The sequence below is a fragment of the Gymnoscopelus microlampas genome (genome assembly GCF_963454915.1).
Source record: "Gymnoscopelus microlampas genome assembly, chromosome: 6".
NCBI classification, from domain to species: Eukaryota; Metazoa; Chordata; class Actinopteri; order Myctophiformes; family Myctophidae; genus Gymnoscopelus; species Gymnoscopelus microlampas.
The window spans coordinates 54,622,572-54,649,823 of NC_139943.1; the positions used below are offsets into that span (position 1 = coordinate 54,622,572).

The 27,252-nt window shown below is 43.5% G+C and overlaps 1 protein-coding gene across 1 annotated transcript in view; it reads right to left on the reverse strand.

Annotated features, from left to right (window-relative positions):
• The window catches only part of grm8b (glutamate receptor, metabotropic 8b), a gene marked incomplete at both ends in the record, with an annotated part of 492,451 nt that extends 474,435 nt beyond the window's left edge, over positions 1-18,016 (reverse strand). Inside the window, one exon of the mRNA XM_084058858.1 lies at positions 17,594-18,016. Coding sequence (XP_083914984.1) covers positions 17,594-18,016 — 423 coding nt within the window. The remainder of the gene's footprint in view (positions 1-17,593) is intronic.
• Between the last annotated feature and the right edge of the window lie 9,236 nt (positions 18,017-27,252).

Below are 27,252 nucleotides of genomic sequence, written 5' to 3' on the forward strand. Positions count from 1 at the left end.
TCCATCGTACGACAAGGTATACCAGGGGCTTCAGTGGATGAAGTGCTTCTCACTTGCATCGTTGCCGCGGTATTTGTAGCGTTTCTTTGGAAATACATTAATTTCCCAATGACACACAAACTTGTCATAGCAGCATGCAAATCTCTCCGGCCCTCGCGGTCCTCTCTGCTCTCTCTCCGTGATGAGATGACTACGCGCGGGGCCAAGCAGCCTCCTGGCACCACCGTTTCAATTTGGGTTCTTAATTGAAGCCGGCTATGTGCGCCCCATTTCCAAACTCCCCTCAAACGAGCAGGCGGACCCAATAATTACAGTCAGAAGTGTCGAGATGGGTCACTGGATGGAGAGGTTGTGTGTGTGTGTGTGTGTGTGTGTGTGTGTGTGTGTGTGTGTGTGTGTGTGTGTGTGTGTGTGTGTGTGTGTCGGGGGAGGGGGGCTGAAGAGAGCCACAACTTTAATTATTATGCTCAAATATAAGACCCCCCCCCCTTATCTTCCCCATCCCACATTCGATGCATGCACGCACACTCACACGCGCGCACACACACAGTTGGAGGGCATATTGATTAAGACTGCAGTGCGACACCTCTTGCAATCTAATTCTATAATGGAAATCAGAGGGTGGCCGTCGCACGCTATCCAGAAAGATGAATTATCAGCGTCGTATATGTGTGCACGCACGCACGCACGCACACACACACCCACACCCACACACACACACACACACACACACACATTGCAGCATTAACACACACGTAGTCGCGCGTACACACTCACATGCACACACATCACACCGGCGACCCCACACAGATATCGTTCAAATACAATTCAAGCGCACACACACATGCGCGGACGCACGCGCGCACACACACACACACACACACACACACACACACACATCCCCACCCAGCTGTGTTGTCGAAAGACAATTCCAACAGCAGTGGACCTCGCTAAGGAGCCGCCCCCCCCCCACTGTTCCCGGTGACCATTTGAAACATTTATTACCTCAACATATTCAAAAGGAGTCCCTCCAGCCCCCAGGCCATGAATTAATCAATGAAGTTATTACTTCTCCTGCCCAAAAAAAAAGGGACAATGCTCTGTTGAAACCCTTACAAGGGAACAGAGGAACCTTACGATAAGGCAAACGTGTTAACCTATTAAAACCGGGAACGCATCTATGTGTAACCACTTAAGCCATTATTTTATACTTTGGGTGTGCCGTGCTATGAGCTTGTAGATCTGATGTCTATTTTTGAAAAATCTTGAAAGTGTGTGCAAATATTGGAATATATATATTTTTAAAGCGAACATTTATGACTCAAATCTTTGCTTCTGGTGTCCCTGGAAGTAAATATTTTGAGATAGGGGTCCACAGGGATCATTTTGGGGGTCCTTGACAAACCACTGATCATAGCAAAATATATATATTTTTTAAACTGTTAGGATTTAGAAGACATTTGTAGAATCCCCCAGAAGCAAAGATTTGAGTTAAAAATGTTTGCTTAAAAAAATACATACATTTAAAGATTTGCAAAAATGCTCAAGATTTTTCCATAAATAGCAGATCTACAAGCTCATGGCGCGGCACTCGGTGCCGCGCCATGAGCTTGTAGATCTGCTATTTTTGAATAGCCCAAAGAAATTAAAAACAAAATGCCACAGATGCGTTCCCGGTCGTAAAGGGTTAATCATCATCATCTCATAATTAGTGGCAGTGAGCCTTAATCATTTCCACCTTGGTCCTGTTAGGACGTGAACATGATGCAGCACGAGAAGACCTAACAAAAGGAGGAAAAAAAAGGAGAAAACACATTCAACGGGTGGGGGGTAAATCATCCAGGGAATAACAGTGCGGTGCCAGAAGAATGGAATTTCATTAACATTTTATTACTGGGGGAAGAAGCCATTAACGGGACAGAGGTCAGGCCTGCAGAACATGAAGTGGCAGCGCTGTGTGTGCTAGCGCTGTTGTCTTTTTCTCTCTTCCCTTTTGAAGCTCATGCAGATGCAATACCGTTCAAACAAACTCATCTTACCGGAGCATCTTTCAAAGCAGCATTAAAAAATAGTGCTTTATAAGCGATTAAAGATGATAAACGGACTCATAACGGGATGAAAGTTCGATAGAGAAGACAATACTAAATGTTGTTGTTCCGCCAGCGAGAGCCTTCTGGTGATTCCAAGGACGACTTCACCCATTTTCAACCTGTTTTCATATAATTGGTCCTCACTAATGCTCATGATAATATGGCGCCATTTTTTTTCCCCGACTTGGTCTGTGTCTCAGGGGAGAGCTGTGTGGACAGTTCAGAAACCATGCCTACCAGTGACATCATCGATGGGGAATCAAAGCTAATAGAAACTGCAGGCTTTCTATTCCTGGAAAGTTAGCCACTGTTCTCACGTTAACTAAAATCTAAATACATATTTTTTTATCGTTTTAAAAAAGAAATCCGTCCAACGATGATGTCACTGGTAGGCGGGTTTCTGAACTGTCCACAGCCCTCCTATGAGACACAGAGAGAGTAGGAAAAAAATGGTACCATTTTATCATGAACATCAACATAGTGAGGACCATTTATATGAAGATAGGTTGAAAATGGGTGAAGTTGTCCTTTAAGCCTGATTTATGCTTCATTGTGCGTTGGTAGTCGTGTGCGGAAAATAGCTGATCTACAAGCTCACGAGGGCGTCTCATCCGCGCCGCCTCGCAAGCTTGTAGATCAGCCATTTTCGGCCCAACGTTGAAATCAAGCCGCCGGGTGAAAAATGTGCTTTGGCAGGAGAACGGCGAAGTTGTGTTGAGCCTCGCTCTTGTACTTTTTTACTGTCGAACGCAGTGAAAATGACGGTGGGCGGGCAGTATATATATATGAGAATAAAACCTGCACATCAGCAGACCCTCGCCTCCCTCCCTCGAGTCGTTTTTTTTTTTTTTTTAAAGCTAATTTTAGATAACCGACGTTGAGAACCGACCCTTCTCTGCTCATTAAACATGCCTGACTTCAACAAACACGGACGGTCCTGCGATAAAGATGAAGCATGCAACTCATTACAAATTTAGCGAGCTATAGCTGCTGCGTTGTTGGCCACGGGCCTGCCATAACAAAGCCTCGCGGCTCTAATTCAGCCTCAGTTACTTTCCTATAGCGCTGCGGAAAAAGCATTATATGTCAATGCGTCATGCGTTCAAACCATTACTCATCCTGGAGAGATGTCCAAGATGCGTTGCGCTTTCATCAAACATCAAACTGAAAGACTTGGGGCTGTTTGGCTCCTAATGAGAGTCCCTCCAGCTTTTGTTGTTGTTGTTGTTGTTGGTGGTGGTGTGTGGCGCTATAGTGTGGCCTAGGGCTCGTCACGATTTGAAAAATAATTAACCCATTCAGTCCTGGAAACGCATAATGTGTCATTTTAGCGTTTTTAGCTATAACTTAGGTTTTATACAAAAATAGCGGAGAGACAAAATATTTTTCTGAAGGTTTGAGATATCTGAGATACATAGAGAAGGGGTAGGACCTGATAAGTTTTCACAAAACGTCTTCCTACTCCTTTTTCCAACGTGGAATATCATTTAAGGATGAGGGGCGTTTTTTATCTACAATGGTTCCCTTTTTATTTCCTTTGTCTTTTTCTCATTTATATAACTTTAAATATGATCGAAATAAATACATAATTGCAAAAATGGGCGGAAAAATTCTTGCAAATACCAATGTGCACAGTCAGTCAGTCCGATCCGATCTGAGAAACAACTCAAGATTTGCCATGCCGTTTCAATAAAGCCAACGTGTCAAAGTGTCCTCGAGCAAGAAACTGAACCCCTAACTGCTTCTAATGATGAGCAGGTTGGTGCCTTGCATGGTTTCCTCCGCCCGTCGGTGTGTGAATGTGAACGAACGGGTGAACGAATGCAAACGCACTTTTGTAAAGTGCTTTGGATAAAAGGCGCCATATACGGTATAAACACGTTTAACCATTCATTTATTTGACCCATGATGATTCAGACCCCATCATATGTCACACTGCACACATCCCGATGAGTCATGAGGCTCCTCCACGTGCATCAGAGAAGGAACACACAGCCCACGGTGACATCCAGGTAAAAAGAGCGGAGCACACAGGGTGCTCCCTCCATCCATGGCCCTCCATGTGGATGATGCACCTCCAGGCCATGTGGAGGTGCATCCAACCATGCTGCAGCAGAGACAAGCTTCTGCCTGGCCTGCTCACAGTGCAGTTGCACGTAGTCTCGCGCAGTGCTGTTAAAAGTGCTCACATTTTTTTACTTAAGTGAAAGTATCGATACTGCAATGTCGAAATACGCTGTTACAAGTAAAAGTCTGGAATTCAAAATGTACTTGAGAAAAAGTACATAAGTGTTGGCATCAAAATGTACTTAAAGTATCAAAAGTAAAAAGTGCAGAAATCTTCCATTTCATGTTTTCAAAATGTATAAACTCATTTGAAAATAGCAGATCTACATAGGGCTGAAGTGCTTGATGTATGTTTTGTAATAATATTGAAAATCTACAAAGTAACTAAAGTTGTCCAATAATTGTAGTGGAGTAAAAGTACTATATTTGCCTCTGAGATGCAGGATTCTTTTTAGCCGATAAAGTATAGTTTCGGACCGCGATGGAGGCGCGCCGTCTCAAGCGAACTTAAGCCAAGAGAGGCACCACCGAGCGAGCTAAAGCGAGCGAAGTTGCGGCGCCGAACGTTGTGAAGTCCGAGTTATTTACCGATAGGCACAGAATCATAAATCATGTTTTGGGGTGAGTGTTTGCCCCAACTGCCACTCAGAGTGACTACTGGCCAATCACAGCGCGCCTTTTCCGGGACTCGTCAGAATCTAGTTGTAAAAAAACTATCACACCAACCACATATAAGATGAGCCTTATAATTCTGCCCAATTACAAGGTGCCAATTAAGTAATTGAGCCTAATTATGCCCAATGTGCCAATAGGCTGTATGCACAGCAGCCATATTGGGAATGAATTGGGCCCCTTCCTTACTTCCTTCACAGGTGTAACCAATAATACTAATTAATAAGGCTCTGTTCCATTTAGTGTAGCACGGTGGTTGTCAAATTTCTTATTTTCAAGGACCCCCATAACTCTGAGAGTTACACACCCACCATAAGGGGCCATTTGGGAACCAAAAATGTAGTGTTTCTACTGAGCCAGCATGCACGATATCAGCACCCTGACCAGAATGGAACAGAGCCTTCATTGGTATCATTGGTAACACATGTGAAGGAAGTAAGGAAGAGGCCCAATTTATTTCCAAAATGGCTGCTGTGCATAGAGCTTATTACATAATTTGGCACATTGGCGAGCTCTATGTTTCTGTTAGACCAATCGGGTACAAGATGACAAGATGAATGACTGACATATTTAACGACTTTAACCACTATAATCCATTGGCCAGGTGTCCCCCAGGGGTCTATGCTTGGTCCCCTCTCCTTTTCTCCCTCTACACCAAATCTCTTTGCCGAAAATACCCCATCTACCATTGATCCATAAAGCTCACAATGTGACAATTTTGGAAATGTTTTCCAACCGACAGCGACAAGGTTAATTAGGGCTTAGTTTACGAACACTAACTGTGGTCAGTGTGTCAGTGAATAATTGGGGAGTTCATAATCCCCACACAACTCCTCCTAGACATGTTGTGCGATGAGGTCATCGGCAGGGCATGTTTTACACACACACACACACACACACACACACACACACGCACACGCACACGCACACACACACACAGCAACGGACGGGTCATCATTACGACGACGGTCACAGAGGTCTGTCAACCCCCTGCAGTTAAAGAGTTGCATTGGAGAACATGTAAGCTGATATCGCCATACACTGCTTATAGCAGAAACCACGCTCCCACAGGGTTTATCTGAGAGTCTGTGTGTGTGTGTGTGTGTGTGTGTGTGTGTGTGTGTGTGTGTGTGTGTGTGTGTGTGTGTGTGTGTGTGTGTGTGTGTGTGTGTGTGTGTGTGTGTGTGTGTGTGTGTGTGAGAGAAACAGACATTGTGAGGACTGGTCTTCACAAGACAAATAGTTGTTTTATGGTAAAAAAAAAAAAAAGGAAACATAAAAAAAAAGGCTTCCAATTAGGAAAAGATTTAGGTTGGGGTTAGGATTAGACAGTTAAGAGGTTAGCTTTGAGTTACGCCTTATTTATAGTTACTTGTGCAACAGTGACGCACACTCGAAAATGATCAGATCTGCAATCTCACAACGTGCAGCAGCGGCGCGAGTCATTTGTGAACTTGTAGATCGGCTATTTTTGGCTTTAAGGTTATGGTTAAAAATGGACAAAAACTTAGATGGCTTTCATAAAACCACCATCCTAAAAAAAGCAGATGTCCTCACAAGTCTATTAATACAAACGCACGCGTGCGCGTGTGTGTGCGTGTGCGTGTGTGTGTGTGCGGGGTGAGGTTGACGCTGTGCATATCCATTGCGTTACTGAGAGCGTAATGGGCCGGGCCTCGGCGGCACATCATTATGGATCGATAATAAGGCATCAGGCAAGGTTAGTCTGTTTATGTAAGTCAGCGGCGTGTGAAACGTGAGCTTCCGTGTCCGGGATGTAAACGTATCCTCGTCATGGGGAAGGGAGAACATGCAGGCCGGCATGTAAACGAAACGTATATGTCAGCGGTTCAGTGGAAATCTTTAAAGTGTTCCGTGCGGCACACCCATACGTGACCACGTAACACGGGCAGACGAAATGTCGCCTCCATCCACGTGCATTTTCAAAGCATGTTTATTTTAAAGCAGTGTTATAGAGGTGATTGTTTTTTTAACTGGTGGGAACGCATCTGTGTAACCACTTTAACCATTATTTTATACTTTGGCTATTCAAAAATAGCAGATATACAAGCTCATAGCGTGGCACCGAGTGCCACGCTATGAGCTTGTAGATCTGCTATTCATTTATTTTAAATTATGAACATTTTTGCAAATATTTGAATATATAATTATTTTAAAAAAACTAACATTTGTAAAATAGATTTGGTGTAGGCCTACAGGAGAGAAAAGTACCGGTGGTGCGTTCCAGTCGCACTACGAGTTAGAATAGAAGATGGACATACCAAACGATTATCATACCAAAAGAAACAAAACGATTATACCAAACAAAACACATTTTAAGCTACAGGGAATCATCATCAGAAAACCGAAAATGGTATTGATCCCAGGCTAGGTTGAAAGTGACCCTTCAACCTGGGAGGCAACCGTTTCTTGGAGTCATTTGATATGCCTCTCAATGCTTCTCTGTCACAAAATCATTTAAGCCCCCAACACTCTCAGTGAACAACTCCCTATTGGTGGCGCTATTCATAGCCTCTGCTTTCCTCCTTATCTGGCCTGGCTCCACGTCACCATACACCATACATGGGCAACTGGCGGCCCGGGGGTTAATATCGGAATAGTGACATATTATTGATTTCAGCTGTTGCAAATTCCAAACATGCAAACATGACCAGCTTTAATTACTTCACTCTATATTAGTAGCTTAATGACTAGTATTAAAATTATGTTGTCTTTTTTATGTCCAATGTATTTGTATTTAAGGTACAAACGTTAACATAAATATAACTAAATGCATTTGAAATTAAATACAAATGTTACTTTTCAGGATTCCAATTAGAAAATAGACCAAAAAAAAATCTGGATTCCAATTGAAAAATTGTAAAAAATAGCAGATCTACAAGCTCAAAACGCGTCGCACCGTGACGCCTTTTGAGCTTGTAGATCTTCAATTTTTGCTAATTTTGTGTGACATAGAATGGTCGAAGTACGGCATTCATTTACGAAAAAAGTTAAAATACGGAGATAAGAGATGTCTGCCCGACAGTATATGCAATGTGGCCCTCTGGAGTGAGTGTGGAAATGTAGTGGCCCTCTCCATCATCAAAGTTGCATCACCCCTGCCATACACTGTGGATATGAACGTATAGCTAGTGGGCTGGCTGTGTTAAGATATGGTTGATGGAAAGCACCCACGTCTATGATGTCTCAAGCCTTCTATTCCTGACTCATATACGCAGTCAATTTGTGCCATTACTGATACAAAGTTAGCATGTCGATAAAGACATGGCAAGATAAAAAAAAAGCCGCTAGGAACAGCACTCCCCTGAGACGGGTCGATTAAAGCTCCATAAATAATCTGACTTTGATACAGTACATTACTGAGCCACAAATAGCTCTTATAACCCATTCAATCCGGGAACGCATCTCGTGTTTAGATTTATTCGGCTATTCAAAAATAGCAGATCTACAAGCTCATAGCTATGAGCTTGTAGATCTGCTATTTTTGAATAGCCAATGTATAACATATGGATAAAGTGGTGCGTTCCCGGTTTGAACGGGTTAGATGACATTTCCTCGTAGGAAACCGTATGGAAAATAGCTCAATGTAGCATGACTGTTAACTCTCAAGACACATTGCTGTCCACGTGACATCACTCCTTTTTCAACCACTTAAACCCCCACATACTTTGTTGACCGGGGTCCCCGGACCCCTAGGGGTCTTCTACAGTATTACACCAAATCTCTTCACTGAAAATCTAGAAGCTCACAGACTTCTAGATGGGCTATGTTTTCCTATTTTTGGCATTCGGTGTTCACGTGGTTAAAGGCATAGTTCACCCCAAAACAATCTTATTTTCGTTCTTTTGTCGCATTCCTATGACAGTAATTTGATGACCGGCGGAAAGATGCTAATGTCTCCGGTATAAGAGACTCAAAGTTGACTCAAATTATTGGCTTAGGAATGCGACAAAAACAAAAACATTTCAAAGAATTCAAATGTCCGTGGGGTGTGAAATCGATAGGAAAAAGTCATTTTGGGGGTGAACTATCCCTTTAAAGATTTTTTCTTTTTCGCTGAACAGCACAAGCCACAAATAGCCAGTGAGAGAGAGAGAGAGAGAGAGTGAGAGAAGATGAGTGACAAGCACTCAAGGGACCCGAACCCACAATGTTGTGATCAAACGATACGCATCCTAACCGGTAGACCACTAGCACGCTCCACATATCAGCACAACTTGCTCTTTATCATATCACTATCAGCCAAAAATAACTATAATCACACTATAGACACTGCACTTAAAAATAGAGCAAACACGGAAAGACGTCCAACTGGCTTGGTGCAAGATTGGTTCAGGATTGCATGATGAAGCCTTTATGAATGTTTTACTTTTTACTTTCAGTCTGTGGCTTCTTCTCACCCCACAGGAGAATAGACTATAACTACTAAATTCCTTTGTATTAGTGTTTCACTGGTGCAGGGGTCTTCAACAGGGGGTCCGGGACCCCTAGGGGGTCCTCATAGCTACTATAGGGGGTCCGCGAATCTTTGTGTGATATGATTTTTTTTTTACTTTTGACCTTAACCCCATCCCTTTTCTGAGGTGAACTTTAGCCAAAAATAGCCGATCTACAAGCTCACAACGCCTCGCGCTGCGAGGCGTTGTGAGCTTGTAGATCGGCTATTTTTTGGCAAAGAGGTATAAGTGTAGAGGGGAAAAAGAGAAGACCAAGTAAACAAAAAAAGTTTCATCTGAAACACAATTTCATACAATATAGAGGGGGTCCCTGCTTCATCTCTCTCTCAACTAGGGGGTCCTTGGGCTGAAAACGTTGAAGACCCCCCCCCCCCCTGCATTAGTGTTTGGATAGTTCATGCATCTACTGATAGTCAGTCGCTATAACACTGAAATGCATACATAGATGTATGAATATAGAGCAGGACACTGATGAAAAAAAGGATGGATATATAAATGCTGTTCATACTGTGTGTACGTCATGTGACTAAATAATGACTACACTGGATCCACTGGAACACAGGGTATTTTCCCCCATTTCCTAAAATAATAATAATAATAGTCTTTATTGTCCCCTCAGGGATATTCATCTTCACAGTCTGTTCCAACAGAAAAAACACATAACCATATAGCACACAACAACATAGCACATAAACAACACAACACCAAGACATTACATGAACACCCCAGTATACAGTGCTGTACATTAGAGTTCTCAACGGGCCTGAAAATTAAGGCTCGGCCCTAACTGGGCCCGACTGGGCCGGCCCGAGGCTCGGCCCGAACCCGACTATTACCATCATGTTAGGCCCGAAAGCCCGAAAAAAACCCGAGGGGGGAAAAAATACGATCTTTTTTTTCTGTTCTGAATGTGTATTTATCTATTATTATTTTAAAAAATCATTAAAAAATATATATATATATATATTTTTTCATGAAGCCCGAGGCTCGGCCCGACCAATTAGCATACTTTTGAGGCTCGGGTCGGGCCCGGTCGGGTTCGGGTAGAATTATTTGAGAACTCTACTGTATATTTCCTAACATAAGGTACACATTTAAGCCATCTGTTGGAAGTAAGCTGCAGACAGAGGAGTGTATTAAGAGGTGACCGTGGGCTCTGACCGGGGTGGGGGGGGTTACAATTAACATTCTCTTTGTTTTACCGGTAGACAGAGCGTCTAGGCAATTGTCATCACCCTTCCTGGCGCAGTGGCCCACCCGAATTGTAGATTAGCAAGTTGATCAAAGACTGATGCAATCACCTCTCTAGATACAGACATTAACATTTCAAGTGTACCTCCTCTTATTCTCAATGTGGCCACTACTATAAAATGGGATGTATTGTAACTGTGAGTGTGTGTGCCACTCCAAGCCGTGAGGCTGTGGAGATGGCTGTGGAACTCTGTACTATGATGAAATAAACTGGAAGCAAGAAACCTCACTACTGGAGTGAAGACTCAATCCATTCTTCAAACATTCATTCACATCTCTGGAACGTCAAACTAACTACAATATGGCGTTGTTGGCAACAATAGTGCAGTAAAACCTGTAAGTCTGTGGTTTTAAAGATACCACAACGGTACACAGAACCATCATATCAGGAGGCAGTTTGTTTTTTAGTGCAGCAATGGCTGAAGGGTCAAAACTCCTACAAAAAAAAAGAACCTTTTGCCATTTTAAAAATTCTGTATCTCGGTCCAGATGGCATGAAGTCTGAAGTGACGACGTAGGGGACGATCGGTGTCATTTGCTATTGTGAGCGCTGCTAAACGTGTGATGGTTCCTATCTGAAAGTGTGGGTGTGGGGAAGTCAGTGTTGATTTTGTTGACTAAAACTGAGGAAAAATGTTTGTCGAGTACCTTTTTTCACTGAGGAAAGCGAAATAAAAATGAAATACAAACTAAGCTATGATGACTAAGACTAAGACTAAATATATTGACAATTTCATCAACAAATAGAAACTAGACTAAAATGTAAGGGAAGGACTAAAGGAGAAGAGATCCAGTAGAACTAAAAGACAAGTCATTTTATGTTTGGTTGCGCTCTGAAAATGGCAGATCTACAAGCTCACAACGTGTCGCAGCACTGCGACGCGTTGTGAGCTTGTAGATCTGCTATTTTCAGAGCATAACCAGGTGTATAATCAGCCATTACGACACCATCAACGACCCGCCAAAATACATTTTAGTCGACAGTAGATTTAGTCGACTATAATCTTATGATATTTAGTCGCCTAAAACTAGACGAAAACTAAAACTTTTCAGATGACTAAAATGTGACTTAAACTAAATGGAATTTTATTCAAAAGACTATGACTAAAACTAAAACAAAATTTGCTGTCAAAATCAACACTGTGGGAAGTCCGATGATTTTAGAGGCAATACGGGTAATACTGAAAAGTTTGTTTTTGGACGGAGAACGGTCTCCGCCCCAATAAACGTCCCGCGGAAAAGGGGCGTGCACTTCCACTCCATATTTATGCACATACCCAGGAAAGGGGGCACGCCTGGAAAAAAGGCTCCCGGAGGGTCAGAGGGTGCAAGGGGAGGGGAACAATACAACAGAACAGGTTGAATAGTGCTTTTGTAAAGTAGTAACAGAAGGTGCAGGGGCAACAGAAAATGATCTTAGCTTAACGGATAACATGAAGTCTTTGCATGGATAGATGTGTTGATCAAAACTGAAAAGTAACAGTTTCCACCGAAAGCGACCACAACATTCTATTGGAACTGCTTGAACCCCAGCATCCATATTCTGGGGATGAACATTTGCCACATATAGCAGATCTAGATGCGTCGTGAGCTTGTAGATCGGTTCTTTTTGGCAAAGAGATTTGTGGAGTAGACGGGAAATAAAAGCGGTCCAAGTACAGATGTACCTCGTAACGTTTTCACTAAGAATAGGGGGGTTAGACCCTGTTGAAGACCCCTGGTTAGACCAGGGGTCCGGGACCCCTAGGGGGTCCTCAGAGTTACTACAGGGGGGCCGCCAAATCTTTGTGTGACAGGATATTTTTTTTAAATAACGACTTCAAACCTATAGCATCTGAGGAGAACTTTAGCCCAAAATAGGCGATCGACAAGCTCACAACTCTCCCTGCTGCGAGGAATTGTGAGCTTGTAGATCGGCTATTTTCAGCAAAAAAAGGTTTGGTGTAGAAGTATTGGCGGTTTAAGTGGTTAAATGTCTGTGGTGGTGGGGGGGGGTCCCTGCTTCATCTCTCTCTCTCTCTCTCTCTCTCAGCTAGGGGGTCCTTGGCCTGGAAAAAAAACAACGTTGAAGACCCCTGGGTTATAGTAGGAAAACTTCTGAAAATCCAACAGAGGCCATTATTTCTTTTTCGAAGCTAATTTGGACGATGCCCACCCATGTGTGCCCTCGCCCCGTCCCCCTTGGGACATAGCATGAACTGTAATAACGCAGCCTTTAACCCGTTAAGACCGGGAACGCATCTGTGTGTCGTTTTTAGATTTCTTTGGGCTATTCAAAAATAGCAGATCTACAAGCTTGTATATCTGCTATTTTTTTTTTTATCATGAGAATTGGTGCAAATCTTTGAATAGATATCTTTTTTAAAGCGAACATTTTTAACTCAAATCTTTGCTTCTGGGGTGGTCCCTGGAACTAAACATTTTGAGATGAATTTTGGGGGTCCTTCACATGACAAATGTTTAACTCATTGAGTGCCATTCACGTGAGGTGCACCGTGCCAATCACACGTTTCACGTGTTTTGGAAAAAAATAGTAAAGAAAAATAATCCAAGACATCATTATCTGAAGATTTGCAGCTCCATCCACTCCTTGTTTAACGTATAACTGAAAAAGGCTGTATCTCGCTTCCTAAGCACTTTTTTTTTATGGGGCCAGGCTTCCAGCATGGACCCATATTGTTATTCGCATTATTCCATTTCTTCTTCTGCCACTTTTGGCAGTTCTGGCTGAACCGTGCAGTCGCTTTTTATGAAACTCGGCCATATGATAGATGGTCATGAAAAACGATCAAGAAATAATTCTCACAATCTTTCGTCAAAAGGTGGCGCTATAGCACTCAATTGAAAAATGCCAACTTTGAACAGGTACAACTCATGCCGTGTTTGACCTACAGCCATGAAACTTCGATGCACACATGCGTCTCCTCATGCTGAACAACTTTCACACTCTGACTTTTGACCTCTGACCTTTAGATATCCCACCATTTGGAATTATATGAAAAACAGTTAAAACCTATCTCCTCCTGGGATTTTTGAGTAATCTGCACGAAACTTTTTACACATGAACTTTGGACCTATACCAAAAAACGTTTGCAAAATATCTTCCATAAGTGAAAAAATGAAGCTTTAATGAGCCAATGAATATTGCAGTTTTATGACAATTATTCATCTGCCCCTAACACATACATGCAGACTTACCATTCTTTGAAACTTTGCAGAAATGTAAAGGGCCATTCCAAATATCACTGAAACCAATCTTACTCCAATTGGTCAAACGGGGGCGCTATAGCAATTTTTTGAAAATTGAAACTTTAAACAGGCAAAAGTCATGCCTCGTTTGGTCGACAGCCATTAGACCTGCTTACACATGTGCCTTGACTAATGAGGAACACATCTATCACGTTGACCAGTAAGCACCGCCCTTAGATTGTCCGCAATCTTGAGCAGTTTGAAAAACACTTAAACCCAGGATTTTTCAGCTATTTGCGTGAAACTGTATCATTATTGTGATCTCCTTTCACAGGTTCTTGTCTGTTGGTGGCTTCTCGCTTAAATGTGTGCCCCACAACCTGAAGGTCACCAGTTCAAGCCTCACTTGGTGCAGACTTCATCTGAGTTGCATTTCACACAACATGACTATCAATGAATACATCTGCAATTGTTAAAGATAACATGAAATACTTAATTGAGTGTTTTTTACATACAGCTGATCTACAATCTCACAACTTTTCAGATAGCAATGAGAGTATGTTTTTTCAATGTATAACATACTTCATTGTGAAAATAGCCAATGTACAATCTGACAACTTTTAATGGTTTGTGAGCTTGTAGATCGGCTACTTTCACTAATTTTGGTTCTGAGGAGATGTACAATTTCTTCATTGGTAAATGGTTTGTGAACGAGTGATCTTAGTGTTAGTGAAACAGGGGCTTGGGTCATGACAGAAGGCAAGAGTTTGTGATCCTCAACAGACAATATCAGCCTGGACAAAGATATAGCACTATAGGTAGTGTTGCAGCTACCTAAGAGTGCTTCATGACCGTAAGGTTGCCGGTTCAAGCCTCACTTGATGCAGACTCATTTAAGTTGAAATGCAAAAAACATGACTCAATCTATTCCGTTTCCATGGCGCTCTCTCTCTCTCTCTTCAATCTATTCCATTTCCATGTCTTTCTCTTCAATCTATTCCGTTTCCATGTCTCTCTCTCTGTCTCTTCAATCTATTCCATTTGTCCCTCTCTATGTCTCTTCAATCTATTCCGTATCTATCTATCTATCTATCTATCTATCTATCTATCTATCTATCTATCTATCTATCTATCTATCTATCTATCTATCTATCTATCTCTCTCTCTCTCTCTCTCTCTCTCTCTCTCTCTCTCTCTCTCTCTCTCTCTCTCTCTCTCTCTCTCTCTCTCTCTCTCTCTCTCTCTCTCTCTCTCTCTCTCTCTCTCTCTCTCTCTCTCTCTCTCTCTCTCTCTCTCTCTCTCTCTCTCTCTCTCTCTCTCTCTCTCTCTCTCTCTCTCTCTCTCTCTCTCTCTCTCTCTCTCTCTCTCTCTCTCTCTCTCTCTCTCTCTCTCTCTCTCTCTCTCTCTCTCTCTCTCTCTCTCTCTCTCTCTCTCTCTCTCTCTGAGGGGTGGCCATAGCTGAGTGGTTAGTGAGCCCGCCTAGGGAGCCAGAGACTCTGGTTGCCCCAGGTACGATTCCAGGCCAGGTCAGCAAATGTGTCGATGAAATGAAATTTGTCCCTGAGCAAGACTCTTAACCCCTAATTGCTCACAGGCACTCATTGGAAACAAGACCGCAAGGACTTTCATGAACTGACCTGTTAAAGGAATTATCATTTCTCTCTCCTGGCCCCATATTATCGCTGCTTGCAGCTATATTTTACTTTTAGGATTTAGAAGACATTTGTAGTAACGCAAAGATTTGAGTTACAAATGTTCACTTAAAAATATATATATTCAAAGATTTGCACACATTTTCACGATTTTTCAAAAATAGCAGATCTACCAGCTTGTAGATCTGCTATTTTTTAATAGCCAAAGGAATCTGAAAAATGACACACAGATGTGTTCCCGGTCTTAAGGGGTTAATTCTAATGGGCTGTCATAATTGAGCTCTATCAGCCTTAAACGTTGAGCCCAGTCATGCGTAGCCTTAATGTCTCCACACCATAAAGGAAATGTCAGCGCCCCGGCCTGCCCTCCGTCTCTATACGTCCATTGACGGAGCTGTGTGGCAGTTTGAAGAGACACTCCCGTCAATAAAAATCTCCCAACAAAAGACCAGCAGCTAGCAAAATGAGACCAATAGCAAGCTGTACAATCTTATTAACCACTTAAGCCTTATTTTGTGAGTGTGTGTGTGTGTGTGTGTGTGTGTGTGTGTGTGTGTGTGTGTGTGTGTGTGTGTGTGTGTGTGTGTGTGTGTAATATATATATATATGGAAGCCGGGGTGGGGAGGGTGATATTATTGCATAATAGTAGAAGTAGTAGTTGAGTAGAACGAAGGCTCTACGTCCTCCCGGTGGGGGCTCCTCACTGGCAGGTGAATCAGTCCAATACAACAGCAGAGACAGACAGCACAGATATGCGTGTGGGGTAGGAATTATTTGGCATAACGACTAAATTAAAAAAGCAACACAACAAAATATTGGAAAATTAAGAAATAGGGCCACCAGGTTGAAAGCGGTTAAGATGACTTCCCCACGGCGCCCAGGGAAAAGCTGTGCATGTCCGGTGCATTCTAATGATGACCAGAGACCATCTTAGTCCCGCCGCACATGCTAATAACCAACAACGCCACTGCCGTTTTCTGACCTTTTCATCAAAGAGCCAACCCTCATGCTATAGCATAGCGACAGGCGGCGAAGTAAGGCTTTAATAGCCACCAGGTCCCCTGTGTGCGTATAAACTAAACAATGTGTGCACTTGTGTGTCCACTCTGCCGACACCGTTCTGGTCGTCGATCACCAAACTCCCTAGAGGAGGCTCTACCGTTAAAAGCCTTTGTAACGGGGTCTTTATTCCGGGTCAAGAGGAAAAAGCATGCGATGCACCTTTGTACTGTATGTAAATACAGAAGTCATATTTTAGTCACGCTTCAGCCAGGTGCATTAATTGCACACTTATCTGGAACAACAGCCATTGTATCCGGCGCTGTTCTGAGTGTGGGGTCAACGACCCACCCAGACTAACACAGTAAAGTCCTGAGTGTTAATTCAACTCGGAGAGTGCACAAATGGAACCAAACGGCCCCTCTAAAAGGGTCCCTTTGGTTAACACCGAGGACTTTAACCGTGTACAGAGACAAGAGACTGAAACCGGTGATTCTCAATCTTACATTTCAAGGACCTCACAGAAAAGGTTTTTCTATGGAACCTCAATCTAAAAACCCTTCTTTATTGTTGGACATTATTTGGTCTGATACTGTCTGTCATTTGGTCCAGAAATGCCTTTACTGTCTATGTGCTGCACGTACTAAAGATAACAGTGGAAAACTCTGATCACAACAATGGCCATTCTTGTACGTTCTCCATTTTCTTGTACAATGTGATGGTGAAGATTATAACTACCACTCATTTAGCTGGGGACCCCCTGGAACCCCTCTCAAGGACCACTGGGGGTCCCAGGCTCCCGTTGATTGATTGAAACCTTTATTTCAGGGAAAGCCATTGAGACCAGGGTCTCTTTTTCAATGGCGCCCTGCGTGCAAGGACACTTACAACAATGGTTTGTAAATGCTGTCGAGAACCACACTGATCTAGGCCACCGGTTCTCAATGTGGGGTCCGGGACCCCGTCCTTGAGGAGTTACGGGTCTGTAACTCAGAGAGTGTACAAATGGAACCAAATGGACCCATAAGGGTCCATTTGGTTCCATTTGTACACTCTCTGAGTTAGAGACCCAGAAACTAGGGGTCCTTGAAATTACAAAGGTTGAGAACCACAGATTTAAGCAACACCAAAACACGAAAAAGGAAAAAGAACACAACGCATGAAAAAAAAACAGGTTTGTTTTTTTTGTCTTACCTTGAACAGCCGGAGGATGTTGGCCACCATGATGGACACGGAGCTGGCCGCCGCCCCGATCACGCCCACCACCTTGTCGGGCTTGGCGAAGATGGGCGCGTCGCCGTTGGCGCAGCGCACGTCCGACGCGTCGCGCTCGATGAGCGCCTGCACGAACGTCAGCGACTGCTCCAGGGCGTAGGTGTCGCGCGAGCACGTGTCCAGGATGCGCGCGCCCAGCGTCACGTTGGGCAGCAGCTCGGGGTCCTTGTTGATGAGGTCGATGGCGAACAGCATGGCCTCCAGCCGGTGGATGCCCTTCTCCTTCTTCAGCTCGCCGCAGGGCGCGCCCCGCTCGCCGCGCGAGTGCACGGGGAACAGCCCGCCCAGCATGATGTCGCCGTCCAGCCGGATGGAGTGCGCGTACTCCGGCGGGGGCGGCATCACCGCCGGCGGCTGTCCGAGCCCGTCCGCCGCCGCCGCGGCGACCGCCACCACCACGGCGGGCTTCTGGTTCTGGTTGTTGTTGTTGGCCCACGCCAGCAGCCAGCAGCAGCTCTCCACCAGCAGCAGCGAGAGGATACGGTGGTGGTGGTGGCGAGGGAGAGAGAAGGAGGAGGGGTGGTGTTGGGACGCCATATTGGGACGCACAGGGACACCGAGATGGGGGGCGGAGGTGTTTTGGCCGTGCGTTGGACTGTGAGACGATTGGTGGTGTAACAAGAGTGGTTCACAACCTCAGCCTGATGGCCTGAAAGTCTAATATCTTCCCCGAACAGGTAATTCCCTTTGGCTTAGTGGTTAAGATGTTGGCTTTCCACGCGGGAGACCCGGGTTTGAATCCCCCGGTGTAACAATGGTGCCCGTGACCCGGATCGGGTTTCACCGTGGGAGGAGGTTAAAAGGGGGGTGAGTGTAACAGAGTGGATCACTACCTCAGCCTGATGGTCCTGAAAGTCTAATATCTCCCCCCGAGCGACAGGGAATTCCCTTTGGCTTAATGATTAAGATGTTGGCTTTCCATGCGGGAGACCCGGGTTCGAATCCCGGCCGTTACATATGGTAGACAGCGCGGTCTTGGATGCGTTGTTGTGCGTCAACGTTCCCCCCCCTTCCTCAGGGGTGTATAGCACAGGGAGACAAGCGTCCCACTATACTCCGGGGTGGGACAGGGGACAAGCGTCCCACCTAAGCAGGGTGACCTATCGAGAGTTGTGTAGAGCTTCTGATTGGCGTGACGACCATCACTGTGAGGAGAGGGGGGAGGTGATGGTATAGGCTGCAGATTCAGGGAGATGTGGTTGCTGAAGAGAGGCGAGGGTCTCACTCCAAGAGGCTGAGTTCTTACATCCTTATAGGAGCCTGTTTGAAATACAGACAAAGACTCGAATTAATAATATGCCCACACACACACACACACACACACACACACACACACACACACACACACACACACACACACACACACACACACACACACACACACACACACACACACACACACACACACACACACACACACACACACACACACACACACACACACCAACTGACCCAATTCCTATAGAAGAGCATTCCTCTGTTTCATGTGTCTGTGTCTATATCCAGTGGAAAGTATCAATACTGCAATGTAGAAATACTCTGTTACAAGTAAGAGTCCGGAATGCAAAATGTACTTGAGTAAAAGTATAGGCATGTACTTTAAGGACCAACAGTAAAAGTACTCATTATGCAGAATGCCCCATTTCAAGTTTTCAAATTAATGTATAAAAATCTTTTGAAAATAGCAGATCTACAAGCTCACAATGCATCTCAATGGGTAGAAGTAAAAGTACTGCAAATATGAAATACTCAAGTAAAGTAAAAAAAATACCTCAAAACTGTACTTAAGTACAGTACTTGAGTACATGTACTTAGTTACTTTCCACCACTGTCTATATCGATGTATCTAGCCTATATCTATATTTCTATCTAGGAACCTAAGTTCTCTCTCTCTCGCACGCACACACACACACACACATACACACACACACACACACACGTCTGGTGTCACATTAAATTACATTTTAATTAACACATTTGCGATGGTTCTGACTCATTTCCTAATTATAATATGTGATTTGATATAAATTTAATGTGCCAAAACGAGATAAAAAATATCCCTAACAAACTCATAGGCGTTTAAATTAAAGGGGTTCTTACTGGTTTTATACTGAACTGAAGGGTGAAAAAACAACAACAACTGAATTATCAGTCGTTTCCAGAGACTTGCGCAAAGCTTTGAAAGTTTTCAAAGTCATTTTAATAAGATTTAAAATGTAAGACTTTTATTTGGTTAAAATAAGTGTTAAATAGCTCTATATTGTGATAGTACTCATTACTATAGAGTGTTTGTTCAGTAACAAGAGACTCCTTTTCTCTACAGCTCTTCAATAAACAGAAAATGCATTTTCAGGTTGGGATACCAACTCAGTCAGGATACAGATTAAACAAGTGCAATTGGAAGTGATGACACAAAGAAATGAGCAGACAAAATTGGAACTGGATTGGCTGACATTTTTGTCACCTACCTGAAAATGTATGATCTGTTTAATAAAGAGCTGGAGAGACAGAGAGACCCCTGTGACTGAACAAACACTCTATAGCAATGATTACTATCACAATATAGAGCTATTTAACACCGTTACTGAACAAACACTCTATAGTAATGATTACTATCACAATAGAGGCTTAACCCCTCAAGGAACCATGAGGGTCCCTGGACCACCCTTTGAGACCCACTGGTGTAGCAGAGTGTTTCCAGTGAGCCAACATGCACAGTATCAGCACCCTGACTCTGTTTGACCAAGAATGAAACAGAGCCTTAATCATTATCATTAGTAACACCTGTGAAGGAAGTAAAGGTTGAGGCCCAATTTATTTCCAATATAACCCACCTGAAAATGGTCTGTTTGTCAAAGAGCTGGGGAGACATGTAGACCCATACTGAACACATACTCTATAGCAATGACTACTATCACAACATAGAGCTTTAACCTTTTAACAAAACATGAAAAGACAAAAAAGGTTTTGTTTTAACCAAAACAAATGTCACTTTACCTACCTTTAATCTAGGCCTATAATAGCCTACTTCAGTGGGGACTCTCAGGGTTCCTTTAGGTGGTCTAAATGGACCCCAATGGAAACAAGCCATAGGCTTTATTGGGTTTTAAATCCTCTTAGCAGACCCTGTATTGAACTGTATACTTTCATGTGCTTTTTTTCCTGCACACTGCTAATAAAGTACTCAATCAATCCTTGTGTGTAACTCTTGTTACCTGTGTAACTCTTGACAGTGTACAAATGGAACCAAATGGACCCGTGAGGGTCCATTTGGTTTCATTTGTACACTGTCAAGAGTTCAGGGGAGACCTTGAAATGTAATGGTTCGAGAACCATTGGTCTACTTCACTCAAAAAAAAAAACACACACACACACACACACAGGAGAGACGTGCTGTCATGAAAAGCAATCTTTTATTGTAATCACTAGGCTGCTGCTGCCAGCCTCCGCCTCCTCCTTCTCTCCTCCCCCAACTCCACCCCCTCCTCTTCCTCCTCCAATAAACGCCCTCTAGTGGCGCTGGGTGTGTAATTACCAGAACCAGACGCACCTGTGTGCAACCCACGGTGACATAATGACGTACAGCTGGTCAGTTTGCTGTTGTTAACCATTTAATGGCTGCTTCATCTCATAATGAAGTGGCGACTGTGGCGCCACATCACATGATATTATTATTATTATTATGGAGCATCTGCCCTCTCACACCTTTAGATTTACAGCACTGGAATCTCTAGAGGCTCACTCCCCTCTGTCTGTCTGTCTGTCTGTCTGTCTGTCTGTCTGTCTGTCTGTCTGTCTGTATTTCTATATCTGTCTGTCTGTCTGTCTGTCTGTCTGTCTGTCTGTCTGTCTGTCTGTCTGTCTGTCTGTCTCTCTCTCTCTCTCTCTCTCTCTCTCTCTCTCTCTCTCTCTCTCTCTCTCTGTGTGTGTGTGTGTGTGTGTGTGTGTGTGTGTGTGTGTGTGTGTGTGTGTGTGTGTGTGTGTGTGTGTGTGTGTGTGTGTGTGTGTGTGTGTGTGTGTCTGTCTCTCCCTCGCTCTGTCTGTCTGTCTGTCTGTCTCTAGCACTTGGGCTATGTCTCACGCACACAAACGCGCGCGCAAGCACGCATGGGGCGCGCGCACAAGCACAGTCCACACGGGCAATTCGAACGTATTGAATTTCAGTATTGGCATTGCGCTGTAAAAAAAATAAAGCCTAAAATAATTCAGTGATATAGATTACAGTCTGCCATGCGGGACGAATTGCATTAAAAAAAAAGATAATCAGGTGATTATCATAATGTAATAACCTACTTATTTTTTTGTTTGTTCAATCCTTTTTGTAAACGACACAAAAACAACAACAACTCAACACTCACTCAGTGCTGAAACAAGAGGCTGATCGTATCACTTCTAAGCACATTCCTCTGCATTAAGACTCTCCTGCTGCAACACAGCTGCACAATTCATTGGAGCTATATTCAATTCAAAATGAAATGCATGCAATAATGCACTGGTTCTCAAACATTTTCATGTCAAGGACCCCCAAATTGACACCGCGGACCCCCATTTGAAAAGATACGCCATGCAGGGACCCCCATAGGAGAAGATCTCACGGCTCTAGCAGTGATTCTCAACCATTTTAATTTCAAGGACCCCCTTCAGTTTGACATAGGGCTACGGACCCCCATGTAATGGCATTTCTATCCCTGGGACCCCACTTTATATTGTGAAATCAACGTTAATGTAACTCTGAGAGTGTACAAATGGAACCAAATCCATTTGATTCCATGTGTACACTCTCTGAGTTACAGATCTGTAACTTATTAGGTACATTTGGTTCCTAACTGTCTATCAGTTAGCTGGGGACCCCCTGGATCTCCCTCAAGGACCCCTGAGGGTCCCCGGACCCCACTTTGAGAACCACTGCAATAATAAAAAAAAAAATATTATTTTATTGTACACTTAATAGAGCTAAGCTGCAGGAGCAGCTGATTCATGTAAAAGATGCATAAAAAGGCAATTTACAACAAATGAGTATAGCTGCAACACAGTCTGCATACATGTTGAATTAGCAGCTAATGGATCAGTGGTTCTCAAAGTGAGGGTACATGCAGGGACCCCTGAGGGTTTCTTGAGGAGGGGGGGTCCTCCTCATGTCTGTAACTCTGAGAGTGCACACAATGGAACCAAATGGACCCTCACATGTCTGTTACTCATGAGAGTGCACAGAATGGTTTCAAATGGATCCTCTGCATGTCTGTATAACTCTGAGAGTGTACAGAATGGAACCAAATGGACCCTCTCGGGTCCATTTGGTTCCATTCTGTGCACTCTCAGAGTTATGTGGTGGGTCGGGGGGGGGGTCCTTGACATGTAAACCGTTAGAGAAGGTATAACCAGGTCTAGAAGGATAATATAGGAATGTGTCAACATCTTACCTGTTTAGTGGGTGAGGTGATGATCAGGTCCATTATTTCTGCTCCTCCAAAAAGCTGCGCTGATGCGCGAGGCGAGCCTCTCCTGGTGTTAGAGTCTCTCCTTAGTCTCCTACAATGTTTTAGTCTGTCCTATCGTGTTATAGTCTGTCCTATAGTGTTATAGTCTGTCCTATAGTGTTAAATAGTCTCTCCTATAGTGTTAAATAGTCTCTCCTACAGTGTTATAGTCTCTCCTACTGATGCTGCTGCCTGCTGGTGCTGAAGGGACAGCTCCCCATCAACACTGAGCACTGAGAGAGAGAGAGAGAGAGAGAGAGAGAGAGAGAGAGAGAGAGAGAGAGAGAGAGAGAGAGAGAGAGAGAGAGAGAGAGAGACAGACAGAGACAGACAGAGACAGAGAGAGACAGACAGAGACAGAGAGAGACACACAGAGACACACACAGAAAGACAGAGAAACACAGAGATAGAGAGAGAGAGAGAGAGAGAGAGAGAGAGAGAGAGAGAGAGAGAGAGAGGAAGAGAGAGAGCGAAAGAGCCTCTCCGTCTCATCCGTGGAATCCTCGTCCACTGTTCCCGCGCGCGCAACACGCGCACACGGTGATTCTCTCTCTCTCTCTCTCTCTCTCTCTCTCTCTCTCTCTCTCTCTCTCTCTCTCTCTCTCTCTCTCTCTCTCTCTCTCTCTATCTCTCTCTCTCTATCTCTCTGTCAATCTTTTCTCTGTCTGTCTGTCTGTCTGTCTGTCTGTCTGTCTGTCTGTCTGTCTGTCTGTCTGTCTGTCTCACTCTCCCCCTCTGTCTGTCTGTCTGTCTGTCTGTCTGTCTGTCTGTCTGTCTCTCTCTCTCTCTCTCTCTCTCTCTCTCTCTCTCTCTCTCTCTCTCTCTCTCTCTCTCTCTCTCTCTCTCTCTCTCTCTCTCTCTCTCTCTCTCTCTCACATATTGTATTACTGTGAGGATCAACATTTTAGAACAGTGATTTTTTTTTTTTACACAATTGTCTAATGCCAATGTTAAGCCTCAGCTCACCCTAAAGCCTAAAGGTGCACCATGCAACTAATAATAAATGAGCCATATGTCTAACCCTAACCCCTGAACCTAACCTCTTCAATGTCTAACCCTAACCCTATTCCGTTCTATACCTAATTCTAAAAGAATATGTTTTAAAACCATAAAATAACTATGTTATGTTTGTCAAGGACAAGTGTCTCCTCACAATTTCTAATTCTCAAATTCTATGTATGTGGGGGCATTTGCACGCACGCGTGCTTGCGTGCGTGCGTGCGTGTGTGTGTGTGTGTGTGTGTGTGTGTGTGTGTGTGTTTGTGTGTGTGTGTACACACACACAAACACACACAAATCTCACAGCGGGTTGCTGCCTGTCATCAGAGACTATTTGCAATGCAAAGTAAAGAGTGCTCATTAAATATTTTCGTGATTAATTGTGCGCTGATTAAAACATGTATTTATTATGTTTATGTTTTACTGCTTATAGGATTAGGCAATTGTATATCATGTGCCCAAAATACCCTGCCCTTGTGCTATGGTGGTCAACACAATAGCCTAATACAGGGATCTTCAACAGGGGGTCCGGGACCGGGGTCCTCAGAGTTACTACAGGGGGGGGGGGGGCAAATAATTGTGTGATAGGATCATTTTTTGAACCCTAGCATCCCTATTCTGAGGGGAACATTAGCTGAAAATAGCAGATCTACAAGCTCACAACGCCTCGGCGTTGATGGTGATATAGTGCTAGTGATAGTGCATGATAGTGCTGTCAAACAAAGTCTATGAAGTTATGTATGAAATCTATGAAAAAAGTTTAATCTGCAACATGATGTTATCCATTATGTAGTTATGTATGTGCCTCATTTCTCTCTGCAGATAAGGGGTCCTTGGCCTGAAAAAAGACCCCTGGGCCTTATATGTTCGGGTCCCAACGGTGTATTGTATGTCTGAAAGTGGATTTCGTAGGCCTGTGTCATATGATACTGATCTAGGATGTCTAACAAACACAGGCTGTGATGAAAAGCAGGCTCTAAACCAAGGTTAGGTGTGTCTTCTTGTCCTATACGACTAGACCAGGGGTCTTCGACGTTTTCAGCCCAAGGACCCCCTAGCTGAGAGAGAGATGAAGCAGGGACCCCCTACTCTATATTGTATACAATTATGTTTCAGATTAAACTTTCTTTGTTTACTTGGTCTGCTCTTTTTTTCCCTCTACACCTAAAACTTTTTGGCTGAAGTTCTCCTCAGAAAAGGGCTGGGGTTCAAGTGGTTAAGGTAAAAAAAAATCACACAAACATTTGGCGGACCCCCTGTAGTAACTCTGAGGACCCCCTAGGGGTCCCGGACCCCCTGTTGAAGACCCCTGGACTAGATACTTAATAGGATATTATTATTGTGTTATTATATTATTATTATTAGGATATTATTATGTGCAGTGTTGGGAAAGTTCACTTAAAATATGAACTAGTTCAAAGTTCAGTTCACAAATTTTAAAATGAACTAGTTCAAAGTTCAGTTCATAATTCAAAATTTTGAACTAAAGTTCATGGTTCAAAAAATGAACTAGTTCAGTTCTTTTTCGTTCTTTTTTTTTCAATATATATTAGTGCGATTAATCGCATATTAATCGCATATTTTTTATTGGCTCAAACTTGAATGATGAACTGAAAAGCAGTGCATTGTATTGTATATGGAGCAGGATGCATCCAAATATATTATTTATTATTATTACTATACTTCTATTATTTATCCAATTCATTATAAAACCAATGTTATTTATTTAATTTTCTTATACATTATATCCTCTCTGGTGTACATACACAAAGCACCCTATATTTATTATTTCCAGTGGTGTAAAGTAACTAAGCACATTTATTCAAGTACTGTACTTTATTTTTAATTATTTCAAAACTTGAGTTACTAGTTACTTTGTAGATTTTACAAATACATGAATCACTTCAGCCCTATTTAGGTTTTGGCTATTGGAAAGTAGCCGATCTACAAGCTCACAACAGGAGCTTGTAGATCTGCTATTTTCTAAAGATTTTCATTCATCTTGGGGGCGGGCTGGGGGCTTGTCAAAGTGAGTGTATGACACTGTTAACATCAAAAGCCAGATGCAGAAGTCCACTTTTAATGCCAAAATAAAGTCGGGTCGGACGTCCAGACTACAATCTGACGGTCATTCAGAGGTTCGGGGGCCGGGGCTACCGTCCTAAAGTCGGCTGTGCTACGACGCATCAGCCACGTTGTTGTTGTGATATCCCAAACTCATCTCGCCGTTCCGCGGTGTTTACTTATTAATTCAGCCCAGCTTCAAGTTAATTTTGTCGGCAGTGAAGCCAAGGAAACAACACCGATACTTTGGAAGAGACACAAGTCAACTTCCAAATGCTTGTGGCCGGGAAATGAGCTTCGCAGAGCGGATAAAGTGTCAGCCCTTCGCCCTGGCCGAGTGACCGTAACTGTATGTGCTGCTCGGACTCCGCGCTCGGCGCGCTGCGCAGATGAATGTTAGACACAGCCTTGCTTTTCTTTTTTTGGGCTGATGGTGCGTTCAGGACGCCTCGGAAACACAGAATAGGATGAAATACAACATGACAAACCGATGTAACCGTGGAAATTTGGGACACTCTTGAACGAAGTTGAACGAAGAGAGAACGCCGTTCACAAACGCCAGAATGAACGCGTTCACAATAACGTTCATCTAGCGGATATACAGTACGTTCAGTTCACGTTCGCCCAAAATATGAACGAGTTCATGAACGATCGTTCATTGAACGCGTTCAGGCACAACACTGATTATGTGTGCAGCCTGTGCTGTTTTGAACTTGAGGGAAATCTTTGCTTTAATAACCAAGATGCACAATGATAACTGGCCAAAGGGCGCCTCCCTGTGGGCAAACGAGATAACAGCATTTCCACAGTGGCCTAAATGATATTGTTTCGTTTGCCCTAAACCTTTCATATAGGATATTATGTATGAAAATGACTTAATAGCATTGCCTATTATTACTGTTTCTCAACGTCGGGTCCAGGGACCACCAGAGATCCATGCTTAAGGGCCTGTAACTACATGGGGATGAATTCATTCTACTATTATTATGCCAGATGAAAATGTGGAACGGTCCATTTGGCTCCATGTGTACGCTCTCA